The sequence below is a fragment of the Arvicola amphibius genome, chromosome 7, assembly GCF_903992535.2.
Source record: "Arvicola amphibius chromosome 7, mArvAmp1.2, whole genome shotgun sequence".
Taxonomy (NCBI): Eukaryota; Metazoa; Chordata; class Mammalia; order Rodentia; family Cricetidae; genus Arvicola; species Arvicola amphibius.
This window is the reverse complement of record NC_052053.1, coordinates 7748966-7769909: the sequence shown is the minus strand read 5'-3', so window position 1 is coordinate 7769909 and position 20944 is coordinate 7748966. Positions and strand designations below refer to the sequence as shown.

Sequence of the window (20944 nt, the reverse complement as noted above, 5' to 3'; positions counted from 1 at the left end):
GAAATGATACTCTTCAGGCTAAGCCAAGGGAGGAAGTCATTATGCTGAAGACCAGCAACAGAGGGAGGTAAACACAGGCAGCATCTTTCATAAGAGGGACCAGGGGTGGGTATACAGCAAGAGAGGGCAAGGGACCGACGGCAGGCACACAGCAACAGAGGGCAAGTTTCTCACTATGCAAACTCCCCAGGAAGGACATGGAGAAAGTACAGCAGAACTAAGGGATTGAGACACAAAGATGAGGGCCAGTGACTGAGTCTCATTACCAAGGAACACACTGCTAAGAGAGCAGCCTTGGGGGGGGGGGGGGGGAGGATCAAGTCTGGATGTGACTGTGGAAATCCAAATGTCAGTTTGTGGAAATAAAGGCTGCAGATGGCAAAAGTGTGTTCAGTATACGGTAGGATGCTCACCGCAATGTGCCCACGACGGGAAATGTTGCATCTGTCCAAGATGAGAAAGATGGAAACTGGGCTGTCCGAGAATGACAACAATGTGTACAAAGAAACCGAAGATTAATAAAGGCACTGAGCCGGGCGGTGGTGGCGCACGCCTTTAATCCCAGCACTCGGGAGGCAGAGGCAGGCGGATCTCTGTGAGTTCAAGACCAGCCTGGTCTACAAGAGCTAGTTCCAGGATAGGCTTCAAAGCTACAGAGAAACCCTGTCTCGAAAAACCAAAAAAAATAAAAATAAATAAATTAAATACCCTGTATCTCATTTGCCGGGCGGTGGTGGCGCACGCCTTTAATCCCAGCACTCGGGAGGCAGAGGCAGGCGGATCTCTGAGTTCGAGGCCAGCCTGGTCTACAAGAGCTAGCTCCAGGACAGGCTCTAGAAACTACAGGGAAACCCTGTCTCGAAAAACCAAAAAAAAAAAAAAATAAATAATAATAATAAAGGCACTGATACAGAAAGCTTCATTCATTAAACACTTCCGTTCTAAGTCAAACATCTATGACGTCAGACCAAAGCTGCTGCTTCTTTTATCTTCTGAGATGCTAGTGACTATTCATTCACAGGAGCAGACACCTATGCTAAGCAGGATGTGACAAGGGTCATAAAGGCACCAGGTTTCCCTATTCTGCTCACAGCCTGAGTCTGAGCAGCTGGCGCACCTGCTCACTTCATATTCGTGCAGAGTCGTGTTTTCTGCAAGCCCCTAGCTATGAACTATGGAACTGAAGTGCTCGCTCTCCCTGGTGCCAACTGCAGCATCCAGGCTTTCTTGACTTCAGCTTCTCGGGATATGACTTCCCACCTACACTGTTTGGAAAATAATCTCTGGACTAGCAAAAGCCATCTTCTTTTCATTGGTAGCACACATGGATCCACTAATTCCACAAAACAGTCAAATCTACCAAAGACAAAGCTGCAAGAACAAGTGGGGAGAAATATCTGTTTTCTACTTGGTGTATAGAACAAGCATTGCTGCAAGCAAAGGAACTACAGAGAAACCTGAAGCCTGTGGTGCCCTGGGAAAAACAATAAGACAAAGCCAAGAGCCAAATCAACCCAGGCTACTGTAACTCGACACCTCCCCTCACTGCTAAAACACAAAGAAAAGGAAGTGGGTTCACATGCACACACAAATGCTATTTACCCCGACTTTGACTATCTTAAAATGCCCAATATTCAATTGAGAATAAAACGAAAGAGCATCCAAGAAATACCACAGTCCCTACTCAGAGCCAACAGTATGAAGAGTAAGAGACACAAGTGATAACGTGTCAGGTAGCAGGAACTATGCAGACAGCTATAATGCAGAGACCGAAAGGTCATGGGCAGAGACGGATGAGAGATCATTAAGAAGACTCATCACTTAGAGCCTAAGGGAGGCTGGATTTTTGGATATCACCCCCAGTGTCAAAATCTAAAGATATTCAAGTAGTCTAAGTACTGTGCCACTTCATCTGCACAGATCCCCTCATAAAGCTCCTGCATGCTTTCAATCCACCCTAGGTTACCTATACCTAATAACATGCAAATGGTAGATAAACGTGGTTTAGGCAGAAAGGCTATGTTTAATACAGAAAAAAGTGTGTGTGTGTGTGTGTGTGTGTGTGTGTGTGTGTGTGTCTGTCTGTCTGTATATGTGTATGTCTGTCTTTCTTTTTGCCTGCCTATCTGTCTGTTTGTACAATGCACATGCCAATGTAAGTGGAGGCCAGAGGACAACCCTGGATAGCATTCCTCAGAATCTCGGGTGCCAGTCAACCTTTTGTCTGTTTGTTTACTTAAACACAGGGTCTCTCATTGCCATCAAGGTCACAAGTAAGCCAGGCTGGCTGATCAGCCAGCCTCAGGAATCCATCTACGCCCATCTCCCCAGGACTGGGTTTTTCACTTGGGTTCAGAACTGAAATATGGTCCCTGCTCAGGAAGCGCTTTTAGCAGTGGAGCATTTCCTGATCCCAGAAGGAACTTTTTCAAATATTTTCATATGTGACTTCAATCCATGAATGTGAATATGGACGGAAGGCTGGGTATACAAGAATCAAACAGAAATGACACATAGCAAAACCATGGCAACAGATGAGGAAACTTTCCAGCGCTCTTCTCAACAAACTCAGCACAACCAAACACAGAGTCTGAAAATGGATCAAAACTGAATAAAACTCCAAAAGAGAACACACCCAAACTGGGCTAGGACACAGCTCCATAACAGAGCACCTGTCTACCACTCACAAAACCCTGGGTTCAGTCCCCAGAACTAAACAAGTAAGAAGGGAACAATATGGGTTTAAAAATCAAACAGAAGACCAAGTAAGAAAAGTGAGAAAATTTCTAATCATCTAACATGGATATAGTTAAAATCGCAGAAATACAGAAATCAGGGTACAGAGATATTTCAAAAATCCAAGTGTCAGAGAATTTTTAAACTGGAGGACACAGTCCAGGGATACAGGAACTACGGAGACTCCCAAAAGGATAAACACCAAATGAAGACCTACACATACGAAATGAGAATGCTGAGAACCAAAATCAAAACGAAATCTTGAAGGTGGCCAAAGGGAAAGTGACCTAAACACACAGGATCAGAGACTAATAAAACTGACTCCATGTAAGAAAAACCCTGAAAATAAACATGGCATATGGCCGACAATACACTCTATGTCCACTCTGAGGTCTAGAGTGGCCTCCCACTTGCCACATGGCCTCATGGTTGAAAACTTTAAATACAAAGGTTTCAGTTAGGCAGGAGTTAATAAAGAGTGTACAGATGGAGACGAAGCTTTTACAGTGTGAGAGGAAGACACAGTCATTTCACAAGTGTGCGAGCGAGCGAGCGCCGAGTACATACGAGCTAGGGTACAGCAGGACAGCACAGGGCTAGCGCTTCTACGTAACTAACAGAACAGGTGCAGCAATGTCTGTCAGAGAGAGCTACTTCCAAAGATGCAGCACGACTCTTTTGTAAGGATGATATTTACCTCAAAGCCAAGTCTATCCTTTTCTTTCCAGAAACAAAAGTGGGTTACTTTCTTATCCCAGAATTCATCTGGCTTCACTACACAGACAAGGGATACCTCAGCCGGAACAACATTCTGCAAAACAGAAGAATAAGCACAAATTACACATGCGAATGACTTACTAGATGTATAAATCACTAGACACTTGCGATTATGCTACGATACTTGAAAAAGAAGTCAAATAAGAAAGCCAAAGAAATTCTCCAAACTTCAAAACCTAAGTAGCAATAAGGAAAGACAAGCTATTTAGAAGTTTTCGAACAGTTCTAAACAGACTGTATATGTCAATTACATTTGTTATACACAGTATCCTGCTGAAAGCATGTTTAGAGTAAAACACAAGACATATTTTAGGTAAGAAACTATTAAAATTGGTTTTTCTAAGGCACGGGACAAATGTTTTTCAATACCACCATCAAGAAGAGTTTCTTCGGGAGATGAGAAGTCCATTTCTCAAAAAGTCGGTTTCTCATCTGCCATTACACAGAAAGTCGGGGTTCTTTGTGATCAGTAACTGGGAGAAGACAAACCACCTTTCCACAAAACACAACTTCACATTTTCTAGAACGACCAAGAGTGGTAGTTAGTATTATTAACTTAAGTGCTTCTCCTTAATCAGGAAGCTGTGCAAAAGTATAACCTGAAGAAACCCCTGCAATCTACTCATTTCTACCATCCGCTCTATTACCATCCCAAGCTAACGTCCTGAAATACTCTGCAAAGGCCTCATTGCTTTATACGTCATTTTACCAGAATGCCTGGTCACAGCTGCTAATGCAGTTCAAGCGGGATCCCTGTTGCGTCAGACCTGACTGCGCACCTCTTCCTGGCACGCTCCTCCACCATCGCTGAGCTCAGAGCTCCCAGGACGCAAGTCTGAACCCGCCTCACGTGTTTGCCCCTCCACTCCCTCTGCTCAGGATGTTCTTCATTCTGTGTCCGGTACTGAGGGCTCCCTCCTTAAGGAGGCTTTCCCTGCATCTAGAGGGTGTATGTATCTGTGACTGTCTGTGTGTGTCTATGTGTAAGAATATATGTATCCGTGTCTGTGTGTGTTATCTGTGTGTGTAATTTATGTCTGTGTGTGCATCTGTGTATGAGAATGTGTGTAGACTTCTGTATGTGTCTGTGTATGTATATATGTATAAAAGTATGTGTATCTGTGTGTTTGTGTATTTCTGTGTATGTATCTGAGTGTGTTAAATCTGTGTGTGAGTGTATCTGTGTTATGTATCTGTGTGTGTACATCTGTAAGAGTGTATCTGTGTATCTGTATATGTGTGTGAATCTGTGTGACTGTATCTGTGTGTGCGCGCATCTGTGTGTGTGTACATCTGTAAGAGTGCATCTGTGTGACTGTATCTGTGTTTCTGTATATGTTGTGAATCTGTGTGTGCATCTGTGTGTGCGTGCATCTGTGTGTGTATCGGCATGTGTGTGTGCGCGCATCTGTGTGTGTGTATCTGTATCTGTGTGTCCATCTGTGTATGCGCGCATCTGTGTGTGTGTGCATCTGTGTGTGTGTGCATCTGTGTGTGTGCATCGGCGTGTGTGCGTGTCCACATTCATTACGGCTCTCACCACCAGTTGATGCTTCTCATTCATTTCCTTAACTGCCCACTGCCTGACTCCCCAATGGCACCTAAGCTTCCCAATGGCAGGTACTTATCTATGAATGTCATTCTATACCTCAGTGCCTGACATACAGAACCCATTCCAACAGTGTCTGTTAAACAGTTTAATCTTCACTGGCAGTGGATCTCACTCAGGTAACTGTAGGTGAGAGCTGGAGGTGACGAAGGCGGATCAGAAGTCAGGTGTCTGACTCAGTCTCGCCCGTTTCACGGGCTCTGGACCAGGCCAACACATCACTTCTGAAAAGTCCGGATGAAAAATATATTAGACTTTGAGGGCCCGAGAACCTCTTCTCCAACTATTCAGTTCTGTGGTGGAGTGTTTGCAAATGTTGTGCACGGTCAGCTCCTGACATTTATTTAAACCCAATAGTCCAACCACTACTCTAAGCCTTCGAGGGCCGCACCAAGTTATAATTTTTTGGAAAGAGATGGAAAATGATCTTTCCACAGCAGCATGCCAGTGTTCCTGTAATGACTACGATGTAGCTAAGATATAAGCAGGATGAACTCAGCTGTCTCAAAATCCTTATCACAGAGGCTGGGAAGTTTAGGGTGTGGTTTCTTCAGTTATTGACCTATGGAAAAATCAGTATTTCTAAGCCACTGCACAGGAAAACTATGAGAAGCAAGGGAAACAAGGCTCTTCTTTCAGAACATTAGTGATAGGCAGACTGCTCTCACGGAGCTGGGGGAACTACCAAACAGCTGACCCCAGCCCAAGATCAAGGCACTGAAGTCACTTCCTGAATAGAGATAGTTAACCAGGAGAAAATGGCCAAGGGAATTCTGGAAAAGTCAGATATGAGTCAGTCTAAACGTCTACAAAATTATCCATCAGGAAGAAAGCACAGCAGGGATTAAGTCTACTGACTGTTCTACAGAACTGCCACAGATCCGAGTGCAGATCATAGCAAGTCCCAAGGGCTCACCAGCGACAGGGGAGTGACACGATGAAAGGAAGAGCACATGACCATCATCAATGGACTGCTCGCCTAAGTGGAATTTAGTGACTTTTTCAGAGAAGTCTCGGGTTGGGAGGCCACCACATGTTTGGCAGAGGGGTTGCTGTGGGGCACCAATTTTAGAAACCAGTCCTCTGGGGACACCTCTTTATCTCAGGACAGAGCCCAATGAGGAAGCATTTAAGTCTTATCCTTAAGAAGGAAGCAACAGGGGCTGGAGAGAAGGCTCAGCAATGAAGAGGTTGCTCTTCCAGAAGACCCAGGTTCAATTCCCAGCACCGAAATGGCAGCTCACAACTGTCTGTAACTCTAGTCCTAGGGGATCTAACACCTACTTCTGGTCTCCTTGGTCACCAGGCAGGAACTACATCCATACAGATTAGAAAAAAAAAAAAAAAACAAATAATGGAGCAATAGGTAAATGATCTGGGATCACTTCAGACGTGTGGAAAAAGCCAGGGCCCAACACTTGGGCTTTGCCAACTTCTAACTTTGTGAGGCTGAACTTAAATAACGCAGACAGTATTGACTCACGCTAAACTCTGACACCAAAGTTAAAACCTGTAATTATCTCTCCTCGTTGCCATCCCTCAAATCCTCTCAACCCAACTGTCCTAAGCAATGGATGAAGCATGACACAGGATTTTCCTAATTGAGGATTTAGAAGCTCAGTCCCATTTCTCTGTGCGGCCCTAAAGGAGCAGCTAGTCACTGCTCACGCTCAGACTGTCTTTTATGCCACGGATACTCGCTAAAACAAACACATGCTACCTGTTCCTGCCGAATGAATTATATTTTCCCCAAATTAGGCTACCGATGCTTTTCACTGAATTTGGTTCATTTGGGGATGTCACGAAATATCTCCCTTTCTGGAAACTTCTAAGGAAGACCAGATACCTGAGAGCAGCCCACCCCTTCAGATGTTTCTGTGTCACATGACAATGTAGCCTTACAGAAGACAAGGGTTTGTTGAGTCTGACAAACCAGAGACTGACACACCAGTGTGAGGGACATGAAGAAATACAGGACGAGATGCCCCGCCCCACTCTGCAGACTTAGTAGCTGTTTATTAAATGTGAATTTACAAGCTGTTAATGTTCTAAAGATACAGCTATGAAATAAATTCTAGGATATAAATTCTTAGTGTGATCATCACAAATCCTGAATTTTTATTGTTATTTCTTTGTGGGTTTTGTTTTCTTAAAGAAGCCACTAACATATAAGTTTTTCAAACTTGACTTGTCCATCCTTGATTCCTGTATAACCAATAAGGAGCGGGGGGGGGGGGGGGGGGGACCCAGAAAGCACAGCACACAGAGGTGAGTCCTGTGCTCTCAGTCTTCTCTCGTGACAACCGCAGACTTTCTTGCTCAGACTACTTCAACACGCCAATCTATGTTCAGCCTTTAAAGCTTGTACAGCAAGGTGAGGCTCAACTCTACTTGATAAATTTAAACATATAAAAATTGAATTTAAGCAATCCAATGGTACTGTGTGAAATCTCTTTTCAGAAATGAGTCACTGCTGAGAAGCCTGGGCATGAACTGATAAATAATATGTACTTGTAATTTTCATCATGGTACTCTGCTATAAAATGAAAAGCATTTCCTGAGTGATAGACACAGGGCAAAGAATCACCTGCAGCATTAAGACGACTGTCTTCACCACATTCCACTGAGACTTCCTGCCGTCCACGATCACGGTGAATCCTCTGGCCTTACATTTCTCACTGAAACAAAACACAATTATGGGTGTTAAATGAGGTCCAGACTCTTCCCCCATGACCCTGAAGGAGGAAGGCAAAAGCTTTATAGCAGGTGGGGTGCAAATCACCTCACTCGGTCCGACCTACAGTATCAACCGATAAAATTCTCCAGAGTATTCTTTCCATTTCTAACATTGTTTTTCTCATCTCTAGAAGCGTTAGTCACAAGCTGATCAGGAAGGAAAATAACTCTAAGCATGGTAAGCCAAGGTCTTAAAAAGAAAGCCAAGGACCATTCCAACATTCCCTAAAGTTTCTCAATATCTCCATCTAAAAATGGGACCAAAGAGCCAGGTTTGAAGGCCACTATGTCTTAGTGCGTCTGCAAGCCCAGGAAGGCCAGCAGAGTCTGGGCAGTCAGACACTAAGTGGCCTCTGGAGATAGGCAAGAACTCAGGGTCTTCTAGTTCTTAGAACTTTGCAAGAAATGGAGCCAAGACAAAGCGCTCCAGTGTGGGCCTGCCACCCAGATACACATGGTGTTTTCTTGTTAGCATCTGTAACCCTGAGATGTAGGTCACACAATCATTTGTTAAATGTTTTTAAAAAATAACGCTTATATTTCAATGCATACTATAAATTAATCTGCCAGTTAATACTGTGAAAGCAATGAAGCTTGCAAATGCCACCTGTAACAATCTTAAAGGATAAAACACTAAATCTTCTAGTGTACTGAAAAAGACCCTTAATTTTCTTACATTTTTCACTAAGATAGAAAATGAAAATACATACAACCCAGAGATACTATTTTAAAACTGCCAACCAAGTGGTATTTCAGATGTGTTTCAAAGGGCACGTCCATGGTCTAGGGTGCTATAAATAAGATTCCTATACCATGTAATAATGACAAAAAAATGTGAGATTCCCCAACTCCTCACAGCCTTTCTGGGGTAACAAGGCTGCGTTCAACAGCTCTGTAAAAGGAATGTGGATACAAAACACCCTCACTTCTGACTCATGAAGGCCTTTCAAGGGATTCTGAGGGTTAGAGCCCTGACACTCGTAACTATTTCTTGATTTTATCTAGGGGCTCTTCTGCTCAAAGTTCTGCTGATCCATATCAGCACTGAGTTGACTATGTTTTTATTATAATGCCGTGTGTGGCATTCATCTTCATCAGAGAACATGCTTGCAGAATATCAGAATGTTCATCTTCTAAGACTGCTAACTCCTAGCCCAATGCTTTGAGATGAGAAGGCCTTTTAAATATGGGATGACATGTCTAATGGCGCCTGAGTCAGAATACATCGGCAGTGTATTCCTGCGCTGACATGAAGCCCAGACCACTGTCCCCACGGACCCCAGCCTCTACCCTAACCAGTATGTGAATACTGTGTTCCTCTTCCCAAGCGCACCAGCCATACTCACCTGGCTGGTGTACCCTCGAAAATGCGAGAAGAGATGCAGCCATGGGGCACAGTGGTCACCAGCAGGCTGGGGCCTACTAGCTGGGCTCCAACTCTGTCTCCAGCTCTAGTTTGCCACAGGATTCTGGCCACACTGCCCGTGCTAACCCTTTCTATGTTACAGTTCCCTCATAAGATGGGAGAGAGGGAGCAGAGTTCCTTTCAAAGGAGCAGGAGAATTAAATGCCTGAACACCACCTACTGTTTCCTTAGGCGGGGGCGTTCCTTCCACATCTACCACAGGTCAAATCTGGGGTCTACAATGATTCAGTTTTAAAACAGAGCTCAAAGCAGCCACAAGCTGGCTGTAAACAACTACCGTGCTCACCACTTTTACATTTATTTAGTTTTTCGACAAATATGAGTCCTTGAAAATAGTCAGTTAGCAGGTCCTACAAGCCCACATAGGTTTATGCAGAGCTCTGAAGAGAAAAAAGCCATCAGGAAGACAAAGACAGAAACAGGTGCTGACCGCTGACTAAGGACAACATATTACACAGCACAGAGCTGGGGCAATGCAAATTAAACAGTCCCCTCCAGACCTTCCGGTGTCTTAGAATGTGGGAGGATGGAAGCAAAGTTCTTCAGAGTCCACTTCATATGCACAGACACGAATCTGTTCCTTATTAGTGAGGTAGCACAAACCCTGGAAAACTTAAAGAACTAAACCATCCTTGTAAGAACTGGAGAACTACTTTCAGCACACCATCAGAGAGACAGAGACTAAGCAGGTCAGCGCTTTGGCTCTTTGCCTTACAGACCACCTGACTCCTCCGTGCACACAAGCCAGGAGACTGAGTTGATCTGCTGTGCCTGCACTCAGCCTCAGCTCCCGAGCCTTCTGCAGGGGAGCCTCCCAGGGTGCCGAGTGTGACTGCACAGGTCTGCGGTTTCTCACAGCAGCCTCGTTACAGATGAGCTCTGCCTCAAAGACAGGAGCCAGGAGGCAGATTCATGGAAAAGTAGTATGCAGGCCTCTAATCCTGCGCTGCCCATTTTCGTTAATTTTATTTACTTGTTTATTTATTTATTGTATGGGGGTTAGCATATGTGAAAGTCAGAGAACATCCGCAGGATATGATTTCTCCCTCCACCACGTGGATCCTGAGTGTCAAACTCAGAAAGTAAGGCTTGCACCTTTATGCACGGGCCCATTGCACCAGCCCTTTTACCTATGAATACCTCCAAACTAGACTTCACAGAAATTGCAGCTGTGCTGATTTCAACAAACAACCAAAAACCCAACAATTAAAAAGAAAACCCCTTTTTGGATCAGTGTGAGAAACCCAAGCCTCTTAGCTTCAAGCTCCCAACCATCACATAGAAAAGTTGGTCCTGATGATCCACCAGGTAGCAGGAACTCCAGCAGATTCCAGCCCTGCTCTATGACTGACTACCACGGGGTGAAAGCTGCAGGGCTCAAGGGGTCCCAGAGAGAAGTTAAGGCTTAGCACTGTGAGAGGCACCACCAGAGGGCGTGGCAGGCGTGGTGTGGGGTTGGCCTTGGCATGAACCTACCAGACAAACTGCACTGCATGCTATGGAGTATAGACAGCAGAACAGGAGAGGTGGGGCGCCTGTCTTCAAAGGCCTGAGCAGGATGTCAGATCCTGGAGAGTTACAGGTGCTTATGAGACACCTAATGGGTGCTGGGAGCTGAAATTAGTGAAGAGCAGCAGGCACCCCATCTCTCCAGCCCCTGCTTTGGATGCTGAGGTGAAGAGTAGACTTAAGCACACAGGAATGTTTGAGATTTTTCTTTATCCAATAATGATGAAAATTAAAATCCAAGAACCTATAACTTGTGTATGTTTTTATATTTTTAAAATAAAAACATCTGAAGACGAACAGCCTTCACTCAGTTTAGGGACTATACTCAAACTAGTGAAATAGTGAATGAAATGAAGATGAGGTCACATCAATTAAGTTCTCTGTCTGTCTGTCTGTCTGTCTGTCTGTCTGTCTGTCTGTCTTGCAGCCCACAAGACTCTACAGTGAATGCACAGCTGACAGACAATAGGCAGATCCATGGGAAGTGTATGCGTACGAGTCCACATGGAACCACCCGGTGCAGAGCTGCGGGAACACTTGTCCTTTGGAAAAGTTGCTGTCATATCTGTGGAAACCGTGTGAAGCTATGATTCTTCCCTTCTAAATGGGTTTATTCCCAAAACACCTCAGCAGTGTGACTTCTGCTCTGGCAATGGAGTGACCTTGCTCCATTCCCCCACACCAGAGGCCCTGGAGCCATGGCACTCACTCTTTGTTCTAATAGTCAAATTTACACAGATTCAGTCCCACGCAGAAACGTCTATAGAAGACAGGCACTGAGCAGGAAGGCAGCGCGCACCACCGCTGCTGACAAACAAGTCTGGGCGTCCCCAAAGCTGGTTATCACAGAGACATTGGATGAGGAGAATGGGGGAATCCAGGAGTTAGGGAGGTTTAGTAGCTTTATCTGACGGTCTGGAATGTCAGGTACTTCCGCTGGAATGCTGGCTCTTCCCTGGGTCGGGTCACCTCTTCCTGAGTGCTGCTTTGTCAGGTTCTACCGGCCCTCTTTGTGATTTTCATATGCATACTATCACTGTCCTTGCCTACAGAATTTTCCAAATGTGCGGAGTTCAGCCCTTACTCTTCTTCTCCTCGCTACTTCTACTTCCTCCTCTCACTCACCTCCTTTCTTTCCCTTATTTTTCCCCTTACTCCTCCTCTTCCTCTCCTCCATGCCCCCCTTCACTTCACTTTTCCCCCCTTGCATGAAAAATAAAGAACATGCAGAGAGAATGCACGTGAGTTAATTTTTACCTCAGATCCTCTCCTGCCGCAGACATCAAATTCTGAACCCTGAGGGGGTACTGAGGCTGGTACTCAGGGCCCCCATAGTGGGGGGCGGTACCTGTTTATGCAGTCGTGTCTACTGTGGGCACATGGAGGCCTGAGGGGGACATCAGGTGATGGCTCTGTTACTGACTGAGCCTGGACCCTGGCTGGCAGCTACCAAGCCCTAGCGATCTTCCTGTCTCTGCCATGCACAGTAATATGGTGGACTCCCAAGCGGCTATACCCACCTTCTTCTGAGTGTGCTGGGCACTGGAACTCAGACTTTGCAGCGTTCTTAGCCACTGAGCCCTCTCCTCAGCCCCTCATTTCTCTTAATGAGGCTCCATGGCAAACAGATGCTTACCCTAGCTGTTCTTGAAAGATTCAAAGTACGAATTTAGAAATCTGTGTGCTGGGAGGTGCACCCAACAGTCAAGTATTCTATCTGTGTGCTGCCATCAGGTCCTGGTTCTAGTCTTTAACTTCAATTTCCCTACTAAAACCGTGTGTGATATTTCAACAGCGAGAACCAATAGGACACAATACTGAAATGGAAGGAAAAGACACCTGCAGAGTCACCTTGGGATGCTGAGGAGGTAGTCCAAAGTGACGCTCAGCTCGTCCATGTTCGTCTGCTCCAGGCACAGCGGGATCGTCAGGATGAGTCCGCTGCGCCTGTCCTTCCCTCCTACAGAAGAGACACATTTAAGTTTACCAGGTATTCAAAAGGAATGTGGACATCTTAACCCAATGTTATTAAAACAATTACACGTTGGGGACACCGTTTGGAAATATCTAATGGCTATCTGTAGTTTATAAATGCTTATGATAGTAAAACCAAAAACCACATAAAAATTCAGAAAAAAAAAGGCATCCACGAAATCCTCATCAAAACCAAAATCATTTTAATTTTCTTCCACTTAGGCTGCTGCCTAATTGAATCAGCTCATCAAACACTTCCTGGGTGCCTAGGACAATCAGTGCTCGCCAGGAAAACAAACTTGCATCTGGAAAGAAAAGCTCGAAGTCATAACAACAGTATGAATTACGGCCACTAATTTCCGACGCTGTGTCTTCATATAAAATCCATTAAAATGCTATAAAAAGGAATCGAGACAACAGAGAAAATGATCTCTTAAAAAAAAAAAAAAGCTGTGGTAAGTATAAGAAAAGTAGAAGCTTGAGGGAGAACTTGCAGAAGTTGAGAACCAGGCTGAAAGAACACCCCATGACGACAGACGGCCTGAGCCGCTCAGAGAGGAGCCGTGGATCTGCGTGGAAGAGGGAAAGAAAGCACTGGGAGACCCATCTCCGTGATGGACTGCTTAGCAGCAAGTAACATGCTTATTTGATTATTTGATTCAGAGTAAAATAACACACTCAATCACAGCCGCGTGAGGCAGGACAGCTGGCTGTAGACTGTTCAGAAGAGAGTAAAGACACAGCAGGGAACGTGGCGGAAGCCAGGAAGTGGAGCACGCTGAAATCTCACGTCCTTGTCCTGTTTGCCCTCAGCGTAAACTGTAACTTTTGAACCCAGCCTGAAAATGAGCACCTGCAACCTAAGCACTGAAGAGGCAAAGGCCGGAAGACAGACAGCAAGTTCAACACCAGTCTGAACTACAAAGTGAGACCATCACACAGCCAAGGACTGTGGACAGAGTGACGAGTTCAATTCCCAGCACTGCAAAGGACACAGACGACTTAGAGCTTTTATTCATACCGACATCTTTCAAAATTCTGCTAAATTCACGCTGAAGCCTCCTGTCAGAACCAACCGACATTTACAATAGTTTTAGAAGCCTAAACACCAGCAAATCCTGAAGAAAAACAATTCTGTATAATCTCTAGCAATTCATCACTAAAAACTGAAAAGCCTGAGGTGAAAAAGACTTCCATTAGTGACAGAAATGCGATTCATGGCATGACAGCAATAAGGGGCTATTTTCTATGCAACTGTTAGTATTGAACCACTTTGTCTAACATCAATAAACCGCAATTTCGGAGGTTTCGACCTAATACGCAGTGACTCAATAGCATTTTTGTTGATTAGAATATAGGCTTTATTTTTTTTTTTTAATGGATTACACGAGCGACTTCCAATGATAGTGGCCCTTGGGTAATTGTGTTGGTTTGAAAACATTTTTCTGTATTGGTCAAGAGGTAAGATTTTAAGAGAAGGGTAAGGGAACCTCTTTTTTTGTTCACACAAGGTCTCTCTATGCAGCACTAACTGTCCTGGGGCTCTCTATATAGACCTGGCCTTGAACTCACAGAGATCCACCTGCCTCTGCTTCCTGAGTGCTGGGAATGAAGGCACATGCCACCATGCCTGGCTTGGGCAGCAAAGGGAACTTTCATTTGCTCTTCAAAAATGCTAAGTTTTATTTATGCATATAAACTAGACACACAAGCGTTCACACGTAGGCTGTAGGTGATACCTAAACCACTTTGAAATTTTCCTTTTAGGGGTCAGGTTTAATCCTCAAGACTAAACTACCCTAAACTCCACATCTTCAGTTTCTTTCGGGGTACAAAAATAGCTACTGGTGTAGAAGTGGAAGGGTCAGAAGCCACCAGAAACAGATCACAGCAGTTATGGTGGACGAAGTAAAGGATGCACACAGACAATGCTGTTATTGGTATAAAGAAGAAACCAGCATCCACAGATGACACCGGTGGAGTCAGACACGCCATTCAATATGCAGAAGCAAGGGAAATTGAAACAATCTTCCTGGAGGACATCTGGCATGCCCAAAGCACTTCAAGGCAGTTGGTATATTTGTTTGGTTGTTATTGTCTGAGACAGAATCTCCTACCGCAGACGAGTCTCAAGCATTTGCTCCTCCTGCCTCAGCCTTCTGAGTGCTGAGATTACATAGGTGCATGCCAATTTACCAATCCTCAGAGCCTGCTCAATACTTCCAGTTTTAAGAATTTACATTATCAATCATTATGAAATTCACAAGGCTACAGATATGAATGCTAATAATATCATCCATATCCAAACACAAGTTGTGACTGAAAACACAAGTTTAAAAAGAAAACACATATTAAATTAGGAATAACAACACCAGTAGAATTCAGCTTCTTGTTTTGTCAACGTTACCATCTTCATGAGGACAATATGCCAACTTACAAAGACACATCAGACGTTTGGGGTTAAAAAAGAAATCAGAATTATCTAGACAAGGACAAGAGCTCAGGGAAATAGGAAAGAAAAAACAAAGAGACTATAGTCCAAGTAACCCTAAACTGCAGGGCCACAGAGCACAGTCTCTCCTGATATAGTCAATGATTCAGACTCCAAAGTCACTGGGCCAGAATGCAGCATACCACAGCCCTCACGGGAGCGGAGGTCCTCCGTCTTCGCCTTCAATCGTCTTGGTGGACGCACACTTCTTGTTAGTAACTTTAAGCAAATTCAAGTCAGTACAGAGAACGGCTGTGGCATGTTACAACTCTGGCAGCGCAGTGGAAGCTTCCTGAGAACAGTGGAGGACAGAAGCTGAGAGGAGTGGAAACTATCACTCCAGAAACACCTGCTGAATGCTACTCTGTCGACCATCACTGGGTACTCAACTTTACTTCAGAAGTGAGAAGTCGTGACTTCATTAGTATGGCGGTCAGGCAGTTAGTCAATCACAGAACAGAATAACACCAGACAATGAGGAACCAGCAGCAAGGGACCATGTCAACCCACGCAAGACATGCCTTAAGAACAAAACCTTACAAAAGAAACTCTACAGTCCCTCTGTTAAACCAATCATAGAAAGCTTACCTACGGAAGAGTTCTGGACACGTACCTGACAGGAAGGCCAGCTTTTTCTTCAGGATGGGCAGTATCACCGAGGCCTCCATCTCACTCCTGCCTGAGAAACAGAAATGTCAGCCACACACGGCATTGACTCTAACTCAGATTTGTGACCGTTTGTCCAGGGAAGTGGTTTTTTTTTTGTTTTGTTTTTTTGGTTTTTTTTGGTAGGGAGCTATAGATATTTTAGTGGCATCTCTGCCCTTTCCCCACAAGATATCAGTGGCACCCTCACTCCCTGCTGGGACACTGTCCTAAGTCTAGACCTTGCCAAACATTCTTTAGTAGGCACCGCTGCAGCTGGCTGACAACCAAGGGCTTTAGTGTTTTTCAGAGCAACACCCCTGAGCCAGCGCACTGACTGTAGACAGCAACAGCTCAAAAATTACTTCAGTTATTTTATTAATCCATGAAGTAGGCAGTCAGTCTTCTCTTGTTCTCTGCATTACACAGCTTGTTCCAAACAGCTGATCCCTCTGCCACGGCATTAGCAGCACGCTGATTCCATGTTCTTCCTCCTCCCTAACAGCTCTAACAGACGGGAAGCCCTGTTTACTCCAAGGTGTTTCTCAACAAAGTCTCAATTACTAGCTTCAGCGATCCACACTTCACAGTTTCAGATTCTCCTGGGAAGGGGGTAATCTATTAGCTGACTTCTTTTCTTTTGCTTTTGTAACTATAGTTTTTGTTTGAGACAGGGTCTCTCTCTGTAGCCCAAGCTGGCCTGGAATTCATTATGTACCCCAGGCTAGTCTCACCCTGTGCCATTCCTCCTGTGGGCATTCCGAGTGAGGGGCTGAGCTTATCCTTTAGGGCAAGCCACCAGTGACTGTTTGGTTTTCCAGAGTCCACTCAGTCACGGTGGGGGTTTGTAGCTCTATACAAAAAGGGAATATTCACCAGTCAGTGCTGGGAGCAAGTCAGTTTTCCTTAAATGGAGGCTTTGACAGGGCAGGCATTCTGAGACCTGGCCAGCCCTCGATACTCCCAACCAGGATTTGAGAAAAGCACGCTCTTTAAAACCCAAAACAAAAAAAGCTGAATCTCAGCTGAGCTGTGCTCGTACACCAAGCTGCAGGGTTGAGAGGATTCTCCAGCCTCAACTACACTGCCCTCGTACACAGAGCTGCAGGGCTGAGAGAGGATTCTCCAGCCCTCTCCATCCTTCCCTCCTCCCACAGCAGCTCACCCCACCCAGCACAGACAGGCCAGTTCTGGAGAGTATGGTGAGAACCCAGTGAGAGCCGCTCTCCTAAAAGAGTAGAAAATATGACTGGATTACAAGTCCAGCAAGGTGAGCCTATCCCATTCCAGCCACTGTGCTGTCTGCTGAAACAAACCATTCAGGTTGTAGCCCTGTCCTGCAGAAAACACACTCTTTAAAAAAAAAAAAAATCCCAAATTTGAAAAAGAAAAATATATATAGTCATCAGATAATGGCTAATTAAGCAAGGCTAATTAAGCCAGGGAACTACTTTATAGGCTTTGTGGTTAAGAGAAAACCAAACAAAAAACCCCACCACCATTCCCACCTGCTACAAAGAAAACAACCTGTCAAACCAATTGATGTATCTGTAAGTTTTGCTCCTTTAACATTAGTTTTCTATTTGTTCTTTTCATGTGATTCTATATTAGCCCAGCTAACAGAAAGGAGTTCACACAAGCTTACGGTTTTACATCCTGACAGAAAACCTATAGCATTTCGTGTTTCTAAATCAATACTGTAGTTTGATCAGTTGTTATCAGCTGAACAAGAACCCAGAAACTTGTGTTCACATCTTAGAGCTTACCCCGTGATCACCTTGAGGTCCTAACCTGAGATAAGGTTTGACAGCAACGCTAATAATGATTATGTTAATTAACATTTACCTTACACGCAAGTGTTTTTTACAAGCTTTGCCCTATAATGACTTCGAGTATTGACTTAATGTTCCCAATATTGTGAGGTAAGAGCTAGCTGCTCCAACATCATGTGGCTCGTGAGTGTGTGAATCGGGACTCAGAAGCAGGCACTCGGTTCCATCATAATATGCTACCCGCTCACCAACCAACAGCTCTGGAAATACAGTGACATTTAGGCAATTAAACACTAACCTGTCTAGACTGGATACAAACAACAGATATACAGCAAAGAGAATGTGAATCTTTAGGGTTTGTCCTGGGAACTTCCTGAGTGACAGAAGGGAGTGTCTCTGGTGACTGCTAACTTGACCCTTCCAATAACTCCCATGCTAACAGAGCAAATTATGGCAGAGCCATCATGAGTTCAAGGGAAAGCCTGAACTGCTATCACACTCCAAAACTCTGAGGAGAGGAGGGGAACAGAAACTGAATCAATCACTAGCATCCTATAATTTAATCCATCATGACCACACAATAGGACATCTACTGGTCAGGCAGTGAGCACACAGGGTGCAGAGGGTTAGCATGAACACGGCTGTGTTCTGAAACCCCTCTACACTTCACCACAAGTGTGTCCTCTATTTGTCTAGGCCTGGGCTGTGGCATTCATTACACATGGAGGAAATGGCTTTCCTGGGACCTGAGACCCAGTGAATTAGCAAAACCTAGGGAGGCCACGTCCTGAGAAGCCCTGATATGGAGTAGTCTGAGACCCAATACCTGCTACTTGGGGTTAGTCAAGTAAGAGTCAGCCTTTAAGCTCAGGAGTTTTCCACTAACTCTGGAACATGGTGCCCAATTGAAGTGAAATGAACAGCTGGCAGTGCTTAGAGGCCTGATTATGAGGAAACCCCTTGTACTTAGTGTCAGAAAGAAGTAACATGGTAGAGACAGCTGTATGTATGCGGGTGATACAGAACCACAAGAGGGAAAACCACAACTACTACAAGAAGTTTTAGGCCTCTGAAAGCTAGAAACAAAGAGCTGCTGAGATACTCCAACAGGACCAGCTCAGCCTCAAGGTCCCTTAATCACACAGCAAAACTGGCTTCGTAGGCAGGTTGTTCCTATCTGGCTGGCGGCACAAATTCCGAGCCGTCTTTAATTCCTTCTGGTTCTGAAGCCTGTATAGTTCCATACACTATACAACACTTTTCCAGTAAATTCTTTTTATCTGCTTAGGTCAGCAGGGAATTCTCTTCCGGTCCAGGGGACTGTGGCTGACCTAAGGAACACTACAACTCAGCACTTCACAGTGTCTCTCATCACTTCCTACTTTACAGTATTTACAACATCTGTTGTCAGGGCTGGGGAGATGGCTCAGTGGTCAAGAACACTGGCTGCTCTTACAGAGGACCTGGGTCTGGTTCCCAGTACCCACATGGTGACTCACGACGCTTTGTGACTCTAGCCCAGGATCAGATTCCCCTCTTCTGGCCTCCATGAGCACCAGGCACACAAGTGGTACACAGATAAACATGCAGACAAAACACTCATGCACATAAATTTATTTTTTTTTTTAAAGTCAGTCAGTACATGGAGGCTTTGACCTTTGCAACGGCAACTTGGAGCTGCAGGTACAAGGAGCTATCAGCTGATATCAGTGAACCTGGGCCGTCCAGGAGACAAGAGTGTCTGTGCTCCTGAGACCCTGCCAGGCACAAGACACAATGGCTACAGGAGACCCTGGCGTACAGACCAAGTCGCTAGAGCTTTGCAAGCTGGGTTATGGATTTTACGCCATTTACTACCCAAGCTTAGCTGTTTACCACCGAGTTCTCCTGTGTGCAAAGGAGCAAACAGGAATTTCCATCTTCTGTTCTAGGCTCACCCTCTCAAGCTGGTCCAGAGGCAGCCTTCTGTTTTCTCCCTATCTATCAGAGGCAGCTGAATCTCCTTGACAGTGTGGTAAAGTACTAGTGTTTTTTCACCCAAGAGGTTTTTTTTGTTAGTTTTGGGTCATGTTGAAAATGACAAAGAGCAATGAGAAATTCACATTTGCGGGGGCATGGATCACAATCAAATACAATGAAGTATAAACTGTGAGGCCACGGAGAAGGCCTCCTTTCTACCAATCTCTTCCACGGCCACCACTGACAAACGAGCAATGGAACGGGGACAACTGCACAGCAACCTTGGTTCTTCAGGCTCTGGCTTAGGGACTGGAGAGATGGTTCAGCCATCAAGAGTCTTGCTGCTCTTCCAGAAGACCCTGGCTCGGTTCCCAGCACCCTCATCAGGCAGGTGATAGCTCCCTGAAACTGTGGCTCCGAGGAGCCTGACGCCCTCTTCTGGCCTCCACTGGTATAGACACACATAACATATATGCCTCATTTTTAAGTTGTTATGGCTTAGCTTTTCAAGTGTTTACAGAACCTTTTTTAAAAAATTTGCTTCTCTGGGTTATGTTAATGACTTGTGGAAGAGTTAAATTATGCATAAAGTACAGAGACTAAAGGAAAGCTCTTATAAACATAAAAACTCTCCAGAGTGCAATATTAGATAAGACAGGGGCACCACCAGCTCATGCTCTCTCCCCAGGGGCAAACACAAGCATCATTTTTCACAAGAAAAGGATATTCACTACAAACATCAACCAAACAGTAAAGCCAGCAAGAGACAGCACCCTGGTATGACGATGAAAACTAGCTAGGAAGATATACTTTTCAAAATCTGCCAAGTACAGTAGGACATGCTTAACAAAAAACCAGATGAGAAACACATGTTTGAGATTTTCATATTTCATGTGTGGTCACTTAAAGCAGGCCTCTAAACACAATTTATTAGGTAAAATTAAAATTATTAAAAGATTATTATATAAAGGGGACAGAAAGCCTTGCAGGCTGGAAAGGGGAAAAAGAAATCCACTCCTGGCTATACATTAACTTCAACCAGGAGGGGGTGGGGTGGGCCTCAAAGTACTCTGCATTTGTACTATTTTGGTTCCCAATATCTGAAGTAATGAAGGGTATCTTAATATATTTCCTTACAGAAAATTTTAAATGCCACTGAGCTCCTGCTGAAGCAAGAAGTGACAGAATCCAAGAAGCAGAAACCCACAGAGACGACATTCTCCTAATAACTGCACACACTCTAGCTTGATGGGGTTTGCCAAGGTCTTGGCAGAAAGAACAGGACAACCCAATAGTTTTGTCGACAGAGC

At 44.7% G+C, this 20944-nt stretch overlaps 1 protein-coding gene across 3 annotated transcripts in view; it reads right to left on the bottom strand.

The window, feature by feature from the left end:
* Sestd1 (SEC14 and spectrin domain containing 1) overlaps window positions 1-20944 on the bottom strand; it is a 97061-nt gene that overhangs the window by 41515 nt on the left and 34602 nt on the right. For 2 of the 3 annotated variants that reach the window (XM_038337026.1, XM_038337027.1), the window contains exons 2-5: window positions 15872-15937; window positions 12645-12753; window positions 7710-7800; window positions 3434-3547 (exon numbers count right to left, since the gene is read on the bottom strand). In XM_038337026.1, the coding sequence (XP_038192954.1) occupies window positions 3434-3547; window positions 7710-7800; window positions 12645-12753; window positions 15872-15926 (369 nt within the window). In that variant the 5' untranslated portion in view covers window positions 15927-15937. The remainder of the gene's footprint in view (window positions 1-3433; window positions 3548-7709; window positions 7801-12644; window positions 12754-15871; window positions 15938-20944) is intronic. The other variant, XM_038337028.1, reaches the window with a different exon arrangement.